This window comes from Eschrichtius robustus, chromosome 3 (assembly GCF_028021215.1).
Source record: "Eschrichtius robustus isolate mEscRob2 chromosome 3, mEscRob2.pri, whole genome shotgun sequence".
Lineage (NCBI taxonomy): Eukaryota > Metazoa > Chordata > Mammalia > Artiodactyla > Eschrichtiidae > Eschrichtius > Eschrichtius robustus.
In genome coordinates this window covers 165,544,951-165,558,397 of record NC_090826.1, presented here as the reverse complement: position 1 = coordinate 165,558,397, position 13,447 = coordinate 165,544,951, and the positions used below count along the sequence as shown (strand labels likewise).

Here is a 13,447-nt window from a genome sequence, read left to right as displayed (position 1 = left end):
CCAGGCTGCAGTTCACCAGGTTCAATGCAGCTCTTGGTGCCTGTGGCCCACAGGCCCTTGTCCCTAGGGAGTCACTAACCCTGCCCTGAGAGATCTCCTCAGATTGTCACAGCCAGTTGGAGCTGTTTCCAGTGGCTGCCCCACCCCAAGAAGGAATGGAATCACCACTAGTACAATTGAAATCCAGTATCTGCTCAGATGAAGGATTTCAGCTCCAGACAAGCAGGGCAGGACCATCCTCTGGGCAAGGACACTGGGGTTCACAGCAAAAACAAAAATAAAGCTAAGGAGGAAAAGAAAAACTTGGTGGTCCCAGGGGTTTCTAACCATGACCTCCGTAGTGTCATCGAAGCCTGTCTTTGTCTGTGAGATGAACACTAAGTACTGCCATTTAAACTATTCTGGGCAACTGTGTCTATTTTCATGATGGTCTGCATCTTTCTTCACGAAAGTCACAGAATGTTAGAGCAGCTGAGTGAGCCTTAGTGATTCTCCACAGCTGCAGTTCTGGAAAAGCCTTGCGTTCACAGACTGCTGAGAATCTGGTGGGTTCTATGGACCCGCTGCCCAGAAAAAAGTGTGCCTGGGCCTCAACTCCCTTCCCATATACTTCCCAGGGACGGACATGCACTCGGCCACCATTCTTGACCCCCTTGGTCCTTGCTGGTAGAGCCCACTTCCCTCTAAACAGGCTGAAAATACCAGATATTCCGTGTCTAACCTCCCTTATAGCTGTGTCCCAACCCTTGCCAGTGAGACTGGTCTACTAGGAGCAATGGAGAAAAGTCTGTCTTTCTGGTAAAAAGAGAAGGATGAGGGGGCAACCCTCTCCTTTGGATGTTGATGTTAGGAGCCCAGCTGCCATCCTGCAACCGTGAAGGGAAAGCCAAGAGAAATACGGAGCTGAATTACCCAGTCCTGCCACTGACCGCTTCTTGACAGAGATTACGTATGTCCTTATGGTTGGAGCAGCTGTTAGCTGGGCTTTCCTTTTCTTGTCGCTGAAAGCAGCCGTTGACACAGTGGATTTCCTGATGACCATCCAGCATCTTCTAAGAGTTCACAGACCCAGCTTAGGAAGCCATGAACTAGAGTCTGGTCTCATCATTCTAGCGATGTCTTCTCAGGTCCTCAACTTCCTTCAGTGACCAAGCATCAGCCCACAGAGAGGCAAAGGCAGGCCGGATCACAGATCTCCAAGCCACACTGGGCTGTCTCTTAATTTTCTGAGGGAATTTGTATGCAAGGCAGTCTTCGTATATGGGGGATGATGTGTAAGAAACATCCTGCTGGAAAATACAGGTTCTCAACCTGCTCGATTCCAACCTTTGTTGGGAACTTGGGACAGTCTCACCTCTCTGACACTGTTTCCACATCTGCTACTTCAGGCTACCTTGTCTTAAGGGACAGTATGTGAAATTGCCAAAGTAGGTTCTTGTTTGCATCTGTGGTTAATTTCTTCCTGATCAGTCCTTCCACGGCATCAAAATGCAGCCCATCAACCAGAAGTGGTTCCAGAGATGAACCAGGAAGCTAAGGCTTTCTTCTTTCATTTGGACCACGAGAGCAGCCAGGGGTAAGTGTGCCCAGGGCAGGAGCTGGTGTCATCACCTGCTTCTCACCGTCCTCCTGGCTTGTCCCCAGCACCTCGCAGGCTGGACTGCCTGCTGGCTCTACAGTTTGGGGTCTTGTTGGTTTTCAGAGAAACAAAATCCTTTAAAAATTATATTTCTGGAACGCCTGTAAAGCGCTAGGCAGACACACAGATCACAACAACTCAAAGCTTTGTTATTGGCTCCAAACCAAAGTTGCACACTGGCTTATTCAAATCTAAAAAGCCTAGCCTGGTCTCTGGGTGAGCACCACACGGCTAAAATTAGCCTGGCCATCTGCTGAGACAGCAGCTGGGCTATTCTGAGCCCCAGCAGGCCTGGCTGGAAGTGGGGCTGGGCCTGGGGGGAACACTGTTGGAGAGTCTGTCCCTTTACAGTTAAGGTGGGTGACGGGGAGGGACGGGAAGATGAAGCCACACTGAGGGGAGGCCAGTGTCACTGCGAGGTTTCACAGGAGATTGAAAACGTGGGCATAAGGTCACCTTTACAGTCTTGGGCTCTTCCTCCTGACTGTCCCACGGCTCCCAACGAGCACAGGATTTGTTTTCTTTCTCCTGGTCCCTGGTTTCTCATGTTTTACCTGGAGCTTCCTGTTTTGACTCATACCCCAGCAAAGGCATTCTCTAGGATTTCAGCAATAATGGCCAAGATTTACTGAGGGCATATCAAGGTCAGGAAGCACGCTAAGTACTTTACAGGAATTAGCACACATTCTCAGAGCAACTCAGAGGTAGGTACCAAAAGATTGCAGGGATTCAGAATGGCTTGATTCATCTTTCTGTGGTGAAGAGAAAGAGCCCTGGTTGAAAGGGCTCAGATGACCCTGGGAATACAGGGGCTCTCTCCTTTGGGCCCTTACCCCAAGCTGAGCCCATCATCGGTTCTCTAGAGGGGGCAACAGTATCCCTCAGAGTTCAGGATCCACTGAACTACGTACGGGGTGGGGAGCTTGGGGTTACAAATGTAACCTATATTGACATTTATAGACACTTCATTAACAAGAGTCCAGTTTTATATTTATAGCCATTCTAACCCAACATCTCAAATCCTGGACTCAGGCCAGTTAGACCAGTTGTCTCCAGCCCCCTATCTGGTTGCTTCAACCATTTCTATACTTGGCCATAAAGCCACAGTTGTTACCTGTAGCTTCCTTCTTCAACTGTCCATTGCCTATTTCTTCTGCCCTCAGCCAGAACTGTAGCTGATCAGTTTTTTGACCTGGTGAAGTGCCCAAACCTTCGTTCCTGGGGGTCTGAGTCCTCAAAAGCCCCGCCACTGTCATGAGCTGCTGACTTCCACTGACCAGCCCCCATGGACGCGGTGATGCTGAAAAGCACCCGGGTTGCAGACACCATCCTCCCGCCTCTACGGTCCAGCATCCCAATTTCCCACTTGGTAATCAGTCACTCCAGCCAGTAGAGGAACCCCTTTCCCTGCTTGTGGGGATGGTGGCCTTTCAGGAGCCCCAAACAGCCAGGTGGCGGCCTTATCTTCCAATTCATTGGAACCACTGTTGTGGCCCCCAGGGAAGCATGTCTCCCTCAGGACCTTGGACTTCCAAACCAGCAGAGCTCCAGGGGAAGTCACATGTGCCAAGAGCCAGGAGCTACTCCCACGCCACCCCTTGCTTCCCAGACCATAGACTGGTCTCTGATCTTAAGCATATACTGGGATTGGGATTGACACATACACATGACTATATAGAAAATAGATAACGAAGGACCTACTGTATAGCACAGGGAACTCTACTCAATATTCTGTAATGGCCTATATGGGAAAAGAATCTAAAAAGAGTGGATATATGTATAACAGATTCACTGCACTGTACACGTGAAAACTAATACAGTGTTGTAAATCAACTCTACCCCAATAAAAATTATAAAGAAGAAAAAAAGCATATTCCGGGGCCTAGAAGCTCGAGCCCCATCCCGTCAGGGTGCTGCCTCACAGCCGAAACGTCAGAAGCCATTCCGCCTTCAGTCAGGCCACTTCCGAGGGACGGCGACTGTGGCAAAACACGGGGACTCACGGGCACGAGGCCACTGCTGCACGCACCACCTGTGCTGGGATGAGCCCCTCGCCCAGAAGCAAGGCTGCGCACACAGCATGGTGGTGGAGCGGGGCTAAAGTCCGGGTGTCCCCATCGCCAGCACCGCCCACCAGTCGGCAACCTCGTACCTGGGGAAAACGTTTGCAGGCCCTGTTTTCTTTTTACTTTTCAAAATGAGTCTCCCCAAATCTACCTGCTTATAACCTAGATCCTGGCTTGGCTCTGCTCTCTTAAGCCAGAGAAACGGGCAAACTGAGGCTGCTGTCCCATCTTCCAGGCAGAGGTTCAAAACTGGCTATTAACCCCCAGTAAGTCACAATATAAAAGGCCTTGTCTGAAGTGGTAGAAACACTATTCCTTAAAAAAAACAACTCCCGATCTTTGGGGAGTTGAAAGACAGAATTGAAGGGGAAGGGAAGTGAGGCCCCTTTGGAAATGTGAAATCCTTAAAGTAGCCGGGTGACAAGGAGCCCAACAGGTTGGAGATAACCGCTCCTGATACTCAGATCTCCGTGGAGAAAAGACACGAGGTGTCTGGAGCACCTTACACGAGGTCTAAGGGCTTTCAGCGTGAACACTGAACACACGGAGCACACGCTCTGCACACGCCACGGGCTTCACTCAGGGGACTCCCTAAAAGCACAGTGCTTTAGGGTTCACCCCAGAGCGAAGTTCCAGTCATGCCACTACAGCAGCTTCACAGGAGTCCTCCGGGCTGTTGGAGGAACTGTTCTCAGTCTCCAAGAGAGAGCGGCAAGAGAGAAGAGCCAATGCCAAACCCACTGGCTAACACATCGGATCAGTGGGGGGTGGGGGTGGGGGTGCTTCTGCTCAGAAAGTTTAAACCTCGGGCGTGCACTACACGGTGTGGAACGGTGTGGACTGAAACGTGAGCCACGTGCTGCCTTGGGCAGATGCGGCTGTCGTGCAAGGGCATTTCCAAGCCAAGGCAGGAGGGCTGGCAGCTCCCAGGAGAGGCCAAGGGCAGTACCTCGTCTCACCGGGCACCCTGTGCTTCTGTATGATTTAAATTTTAAACTAACTGCGCACATTTTCGCTGCTACCTGGAATTTTTATAAAGTGAAAAAAGAAAACCAAAATATGAATACTGAATCATAACATGGCAGGTTCCCTCTTTTACAAGAAAAATACGGCATCAGAGATGTGAATCTCTCTTTAAGAAAGAAATCAGTTTTGATTACAGAGAACCTATTAAGCAATCACTCCAACCTAAAAATACTGTCTAATCAGGTGGGGGTAATTGCCTTTCTCTGTGCTGATAAAAAAGGCGAAGAATACAGAATATTCAGGATCTATGGAGCCTGAGAGAATTACTGAATGGCTGGCTGATCGGGAGAGGGGCCCTCAGGTCAATGGTGCTAAGGATTTTCATCAAAATTTAAGGACACTGAAAAAACACAGAGACTGTTATCAAGTTGATTTGTCCGTATCTGAAATCTGACACCCTAACTTGGGGTTTGTGCGGCCCTCAAAGTTTGCTGACTGCAGAAAGTCACAAACATGCCTATGACGGGACACAGCCACAGTTCATAAACTGCACCTGCCATTATAATCACTAAAATGTAGCTCAGCTCAGAGAAAATGTGTTTTTCTTCTTTCCTGTCTAGAATGATGTCTGTCCTTTGTTTCTCTGACCAAAGATTCCGGTGCAACTTTGGGTTTGAGACAACAGCTCATTCTGCTGCCTTCTCTTGCCTGTGACTCTACCTTCCGGCCCACACTTCCTGTTCTCCTCTGTAAAAGGTCAAAAGTGTCATAAGATACCATCCTGGCTTTCAGGGAACTTAAATGTAAATATTTAATAAGCACCACACTCAAATATACAGTAGTAGTATGAGGCAATATAGTATATGTAAAATAGTACCCCACAGAATAGAACAACATGCTGACATGTGTTTTATCACCACTAAGTATCTGATAAACTGAAGAAAAAGAAGAATGCCCTCCTATGCTTGGTCTTCTGTCACTCAGACAGGGCATTCCTACTGGGCACTGCCATTTGTTGCCTGGCACATTCTGTGGTTTCATAGATACGGGTACAAACAATCCCCCTACAGTCTTTGTGGACCTTGCACTGTGAAGATGAAAAGATCTGCACTCAGAATGAGACCAGACACACAATACACAAGTACAGAAGCCATTTCAATTTTAATTCAGAATTACTATTAGCCCTTTGGTATTTTGGTGATATAGTTTTAAGTTAGAAGACAAAATTGTTGGGAGGGAAGTTGAGAATTTCAAATGCAACTTACAATTACTACACTACATATTCTGAGAGCTGCCACGTTCCAGCGTCTCTAGAAAAGGAAAGCACTTTTCGTTTCTAAGTATGAGAAATTGTTCATGTTCCTCCCTTTGGTCTCCTCACACTCCTCACCAAACACCACCAACAAAAAGCTAAAAGGATGACAACAAATGCAAAATAAAAAAGGAAATTTAAATAGTATGAAATTAGTTTTTATTTTAACCTCAAAATAAATGCTTAACATTTTTCCAAAACTAAAGATGAACACTTAGAAATAAGGGTGGAAGATTATTTTTTCCTTCCCTGGGGAAACCAGTAAGGCAGACGTTCTAACGTGGCTTGCAGGGTTCTTTCATTGGACTAGTCTAGACACACAGAAAAACCCTCCCCAACTTTTCCTCTATTGTTAGGTGTACCTACCAGGGTTATGGCTGGCAGGAGAAAAACCCAAAGCAACCCCCCGCCCCGCGCCCCGCCCCCCCCAGCAACACAAACAAGGGATTTGAAAAGTTGGGAGAATCATTTAACATGTGACCTAGTGTCGTATAAAATCCCTTCTAAAGAGGTTTAGTGAAGGTACTATCCCTCGGCAACTCAGCTGAAGTTTCTGCCTGGTCAGTCGGTGCAAAGCACGTCAGGCGAATTCACACCGCAGTCTCTGGGCTGCCACGCCTCACAGCTCACCACAGGGATGTCTTAAAGTTGAACTTCAGCTTCAGCAGATACTTCAGACTGACCTGAGCAATATCATAGACAATGTACCTGGAGGGGAAGCATGTCAAGGTACAAACGGTTCCACGCGGAGAGTGCGCTTGCTGCCCCTAAGCCGGCCTACTGGCCACACCCTGCAAACCCTCACAGGGTGGCGGCGGCGGGCGGGGGGGTGGGGTGGTCAGGTCTCTCACCCCGACCAGGGAGACCACTGAGAGGAACTCTTCACCATGAGACACACCACAGGATAGTCTCTAGCCAGCCCACCCCAGGTTAACTGGCTGCGTATCAGTGACTCCACAGCCCCAGAACATTCCTTTGGGCTCACACAGCACACTCGCAAAAGGATACTCGTTATACAGTAGACAGGTGTCGTTAACACCAGATGAAATCCCGGTCCCAAGAGGAACCTCCACACCGTCCATAGTAATACTAGCTGAAGGGTCAGGGGTAGTTTTGCCTAAACCTGCAAAACAGAAGGCAGAAGTGATATGATTTGTGGCAACAGATGTTGAAAATGCTCCAGAGAGATGAGATCTATGTGTTCATGTAAAAGACACACAAATCCCATCCTGTACTGCATCATCCTTCTTCCAGACATAAAGCTGTAGGTACATTATCAAGTTCCAGGGTATCAGCCTTAACTGATTTTCATAAGCATAGTAGTGCCCCGGCCCCTCTTTCTGTTGAGCAGAATTCCAAAGCCCTCGCTTCAACTAGGCAGTAGGAGGTCCTAATCATCACGGGCTACGAGCTGCATCAATTCAAGAAGCTCCAGGTACCACTATGCCACCAGAGGTCCCTCAATGCTGAAGCTAACAGTCAGGTTAAAACCCAGAGCCAGTGCCCCTGGTTACTGGAGCTCCAACCAGGACCCTTCCATGGCATTTGCGATACTAGTGGCAGCCACAGAGAGTCATTTTTTTTTTTTTTTTTTTAAATGAACCTGTAATAGCTAGCCACAGGAACTGTGGCTTTGGGGGAAAGAAAGCCCCCTCCCTGCGCCATCCAGGGTGCCTGGGGCTGCAGCAGCAAGCTTCTGAAACACATTACCTTTGACACTGTGCTTGCCCTTGGGTAACTTGCTGATATGCGAAGCGTGCTTCAGTTCATACCTATTTAAGAGAAGACAGGTTCAGAAGAGCCCCCAAGGTCACTGGGCTCTCAGACCAACAGTATGACTAGCCGAGCGAGGCCACGGGAGCTGCTGAGATAAACACTCAGAGAACCCAGTCCGCCTTCCCTGCTAGGAACTCCCTCCTTCTCTGGTTCTAGAAACTGACGGCGCAGCCCCTTTTGAATGGTTTATGCCCATGATCACGGCCATGGAGCCGCTTTCAGGAAAGGGCCCGTTTAGAGCTGTGGTGTGGCTGGCCGTTCTGGAGGTTTCTGTCCAGCTCATGAACCTGGGACCCCTCCTGGTCTGTTCCATAACCCCACTCTCTTTGGGTTATGGTTGATAGGACCAAGGTGGACAATCAATCCAAGCTGGGCCAATCAGACTTTCTCTGCAGGGAATCTGGAACTGGGATTGAGATGCCAGTTCAATCTGAGTTGGTCTCAGACAGAAAATGTACACATCAGCAGGGGGACAGGGGCCCTGAGGTGGCCATCCTTTGTGCAAGTCAACCTCTCTGTTTTGCAGTCCACAGAAAGAATGGACACTGCCAGTTCCTGAGGCCTGGCTGCATTCCTGTCCTTGGGCTTGTGAGGCGTTCCTGTATCTTGTTTGCTTAACATGCACTGGCATCTGATACCCACTGCCTAACTGGTGGGTCCTCTTAATCATGGTGGGGAATTTTCAGGATCAACCCCCAGCCAAGGGAAGCTCTCCTTCCTACAGCTCACCCCATCCACCCCCATCAAGTGCCACCAGCCCCAAAGCCAGGGTTACTCACATGTTTCCAAGGGCAACTTCTCCCAACAGGATTAAGCCTATTGGGTCTCCCTGGGATGTGTGGCAGTAGTTGGCACTCTTAGAGACCATGTCGGCGAAATAGATCCCCTTACCGAACATGTAGCCCGTCTGGAGGGATGGAAAAGGGACAGCTGAAAACCTTCTCAGGGGAAGTTAGCAGCACCACCTACTGACTGCGTGTCCCCACTTCCCACAGCGCCCCCGGCAGGCGGTAGAGGCCCATGCTCAGGAGCAGGCTGTTCAGACCCCAGCTCTGCCGGGTACCCAGGGGCTGGGAGAAGTTACCTAATCTCTCTGGACCCCACTTCCTTCTCTGAACTGGGGAAAAGTACCCCAGGGGGCTGCTGTGAAAATTAAATGAGTTAATAACAGCTTCTTAGACCAGGGCCTGGCACATGCGAACACCCAGTAAACATGGCTATTATATTTATTCCTTTTTGTAAGTGAAAAACGAGGTTCAGAGAGGTTAGGGCGTTTGCCACCTACCACACAGCACTCATGAGTCCGGTCATTAAGCCTCTTTGCTCCCCTCTTTTTACAAGTACAAAACGAGGGGCTTGGAAGACGAGGGGCTTGGAAGACTATTCCTAAGTCCCTGCCTGGTGGGTCACGTCTATAACCCAGCAGGTGACACAGCAATCGCTCAGGTCTGGGTCAGGCTCTACTCATTTATCAGCACATTTCACCGAGGCATATGCTGAAGCTCAAGGAGGTCCCCCGCTGGGAGGTGGCAGAGGCAGGTCTGAACTCAGCCTGGCCTGCGGCCAAAGTCTGCTCTCTGTCAGTCAACACACCCAATTAGCATTCAAAGCAGGGCCTGGACACTTTACTTCTTTTGTTCCAGAAACTGTGCTTGATACGTGTGCAGCTATGCTCTCGATAGTGAGGGTCAGGAGAGGGACATCTGGCAACATTCACCTTATCAACCATGGCTACACCTACATCTTTAAACAAGGCCCCTTATTCACCGGGGCATGTGCACTTCTCACGCAAGTACCCACAAAGCTCTGGTGGAGACAGCAGCAGAAACAGGCACTGCCCACCCCTCTCTCCCCACAGCTCCCGGGCCAGGCACGTACCACAGGTGCTTCAGGTGGGGCTATCCGGAGACCTTGGGACAGGATGCCAGCGAAGTTGGTGGTCCTGGACCCGTGCCACAGCAACCTTCGGTTATGCAGCTGCTTAAACGGCTTGTAACGCTGGCTCTCTCCTTCACGCTCTATCTTAAAGATCTGGTCGGAGTATTGAATAAAGGAGAGAGGCAGAAGGAGCCACTTGTCACTCTGGTTAACTGAAAGATCTGACTAGACACAGGAGAACCGACCAGCTGTCCCCAGAGCTGGAACACGTTAAGGCCTTTTGCAGTATGTAAGGTGCTTCAATCAGGCTGGGACGGAGCAACGCTGCTAGTCAAGGTCCCATTTAGCAGAGACTAGCTATTAAAATTAATGCTACGTGTAGATGCACACTTGAGGCTCTTTTGGATCTCTGATAACAGTTCTGATTGCAAAACTAGGTTTTGGGGTAGGAAATGTCTTTTAAAAACAGAATAAAAAGCCAACCCCAAACCATAGGACTATGAACTTTTGTGTTCTACAAACAACTGAGTCACTTCCTCTGGTGATTTAAAGCAAAGTTAACTGCTCCTTTCTACCCAGGCCCAGGTTGGAGGAATGAGCAGGGAAGAGCTGGCAGGACACAAAGGGGGCGGAGGGAGGAGAGAGCCTTACATCGACGACTTCCAAGTCATATGCGTTGTGTGTGGTCGCGTGAGTGTTCTTAACATACTTCCTAATGATCTCAGCCTCTTCAGAATCTTTGTCCACCACCTAGAAGAAAGGCGTCTGGAAATTAGAGCAAGGGAGACCCCAAGAGAGCCGCACAGAGGCAGGAGGAGCAATCACAGGCTCAGCTGATGCACAGGTAATAAACGGCCCACGTGGAGCCCGGGCGGGACAGAGCCAGCAGAGCCAGCCTGTGTTCCGAGCCCTACCACGCTTGCTCCGGGGCAGGCGCCAGGCCAGTGCCCCCACTTCCCCAGGCATCGGCTTCTGCATCACCTATTTGGATGAGCCCAGTGTTCCTTCCGCCTTAAAACCCTGTGCTTTGGGATATCAGGAAAGCTAGAAACATGGGGCTCACTGTCTGGGAACAGGGAACCTCGAGAACAAGGAGCTGGCTCCCAGGTAACGGTCCAGCTCACCATGAGTTAAAACACCGGGGCCAGGAGACACCCTGCAGTCATGACTTGCAATGAAGAGCAGCAGGGACCCGACAGACTACAGGGGTTTTGATGATGGGGATGAATGCTCCATCTCTTCTGAATCCTCAGGGCCATGCACATCATGGCTCAGAGCAAACACCCACCAAATAACCATCAAATAATGCAATCTCTGCCTAAATAAATGAGTGTGTTATGGGAAATACTACGTGTGTTCTCTTACATTTTCATATTCTTATCCAAAGTTAAGAGAATTCAGGAATTCTGGTCTTCCTCATTGCCTCTTAATTAAACGGCTTCAGAATCATAAATGGAGAGAATAACAATCCCTTCATGAGGAACCAGGCCATTTGGTGTCCTACCCTGCACACACCCACAGACTGATACTTTGTCCTAAGCACGAAGCAAAGACTCTTCTAGTGACGTAAACACACAACACCAGGCTCAACAGATCCTAGTGCACTTGAACCTCCTAACACTGCAGGGAAGGACACAGGGGCTGAGGAAGTGAGAGGCACACAGGAGATGTGAGACTAGGCTCAAGGCCAGGGCAAGCTCGGAGCTGAGGCAAAAATTTCTCCACCGGGTGGCCTAGGCAGGGTGATTGCTGCCCAAGCCTCCAGCACACCCAAGTTCAAGGACTATGTGCACCAACAGAGCCACTTCGACTCCAGACGACATGAACCCAGGCACCACAGTTTTATTACAGCTGCCATCAGGCGCTTCTACGTCTGAAGTAGGACACCAGTAACAGACCTTGCAGAGTTCACACCTCAACAACCTCCAAAAACAGAGACCCTCTCTAGATTAAGGGGAAAAACAAAACTTTAAGGCCCCACAAAAACAGGTCTTTACACTAAGTTGAGGCCTTGACTTGGAAGCCTGCCTCGCAAACAAGGTGCTTCTTTACAGGTGAAATGCTCTGAGGTTCTCAGAGTACCACAAGCAGCAACACCTGGGGACCTGTTAGGACGGTCAATCCTCGGACCCCAGCAATCTGTTTCAACAAGCTCTCCAGGAGATCCTGACGCACATTCAACTTTGGGGACCACTGCTCTTGGGACGAAGGGTTTGGATGCTTCAGAAAGGGCAGGCCCTGTTACCATAATGTCAGTTTTGAGCTTCTCATAGTTGACATCGATGGGGTCCTTGCTGCTGTCATCAGAACCACCCCTGAGCAGACTGTAGGCCACCTCGATGTCCAGCAGGTTGTCCAGCATTTCCACCTTGGCCTGGAGGAACACAAGAAAAACCCTGAGCTAAGGACCAAGGTGAGGGAGAAAGACTCACCCAGGTAACGTCCAACACAGACAGTGAAGAGGTGCCTCCTAGCTGCTCAGGGACAGCCCGTCATCCGTTCACAGTGAACACTCCTAAGGATTTCTGGAATGCTAAGGAGGCTGGCTCCCTGGGGGAGAAGAGGCAGAAGCCACACGGTGATGGTAAGAACGGTCTTTCCTCTTGCACGCACTGGTTGACAGGTGGGGGCTGATCACTGGCTCCCTTATGAAGCAGGCAGGGGAAGCAGGGAGGAAGACGCGCCCCCTCTCATAAGGCTCCTTTCCCCCAGACTGACGTGGTCCAGCAAGGGCAGGAAAAGCCAACCGTTCTACCCTTGGGCAGGCTCCCAATACGGGTAGAAACCCCACTTCAAAACGAGGGCCCAGTGGTGGGCCTCCGGCACTGGCCGCTGCCTTCAGGAATCAGGACACGGAGGGGCAGTGGCACGCGAGCGACACCCAGCCCTGCGGAGCGCGGAGCCCGGGGCCCCTGCTGAGCGTCGGCGCTACCTGCACGCTGTCTGGGCTGCTCAGGAGCGGAGGCTTCTTCATCCCGAAGTCGTGGGGGATCAGCGTGTAGAAGCGATTGGAGAGATCCAGGATCTGGGAGTCGCTGCTGCCCTGGGACACTGCCTTCAGGAGAGGGGACAGAGGGAACAGACTGAAGCAGCACTGAGTCCCCAGCACCTGGCTGGGCTTTCTCCTCTGGAAGCTGGGTGCTGCAGCCGAGTCCCGAGGCAGCCTGCGGTGCGCACAGGCCAGGAAACCTCCTTCCTGGGGTGTCACTCAACTGGGCGGTGGCAGGATCTCATCCTCAAACTGTGCGGCTTGGCACACACGGGGCTTCTCGTACACAACTTCATTTGTACAGAGAGCTGTGTAGTTATAGACACATAAACCTCCACCACTCCGCAAAACGTCACCTGCGGCATCTAGGTGGTGGGCTCATGGCTTTCAACTTTTTGTATGTTTGTAAACATTTCATAATAAAATGTTGAAAGGGAGAAAAAACCCCACTGCTATCAAATTCAGTCAGGCCCCTTTGGCCACTGACCTTCATCTGTAAGGTGGGGAATTCGTCTTTGGTGCCCCCGGAGGGCCAGGGCCAGGCACAGAAAGGCGAGCCCCTCCCTATGCTGCAATGCCAATCAGTGCTCTATGCAGAAGGTGCTCAGTAAATGCACAAAGCGGTGGAGGAGCTGCACTAGTCACTGCATACTTGGCAGGCACCCTAGGGGCCCACAGGACGGTAAAGGGGCAGTGACTCGGCACCCTGCAGGCACGAAGCTCCAAGTCTGCTTCTCACTGTGACACGGGCTTGTCCACACCATAAACCTCTGCCTGTGCTGCAGTTTGCTCTGTGCTATGGGCAAAGGACACCACCCCAG

The 13,447-nt window shown here is 50.5% G+C and overlaps 1 protein-coding gene across 1 annotated transcript in view; it reads right to left on the bottom strand.

The window, feature by feature from the left end:
* Positions 1–6,125: 6,125 nt before the first annotated feature.
* PARP1 (poly(ADP-ribose) polymerase 1) overlaps positions 6,126–13,447 on the bottom strand; it is a 42,089-nt gene continuing 34,767 nt past the window's right edge. The window contains exons 16-23 of the mRNA XM_068541737.1: positions 12,570–12,692; positions 11,883–12,011; positions 10,289–10,387; positions 9,638–9,790; positions 8,539–8,666; positions 7,694–7,755; positions 6,992–7,106; positions 6,126–6,691 (exon numbers count right to left, since the gene is read on the bottom strand). Of these exons, the coding sequence (XP_068397838.1) occupies positions 6,610–6,691; positions 6,992–7,106; positions 7,694–7,755; positions 8,539–8,666; positions 9,638–9,790; positions 10,289–10,387; positions 11,883–12,011; positions 12,570–12,692 (891 nt within the window). The 3' untranslated portion in view covers positions 6,126–6,609. The remainder of the gene's footprint in view (positions 6,692–6,991; positions 7,107–7,693; positions 7,756–8,538; positions 8,667–9,637; positions 9,791–10,288; positions 10,388–11,882; positions 12,012–12,569; positions 12,693–13,447) is intronic.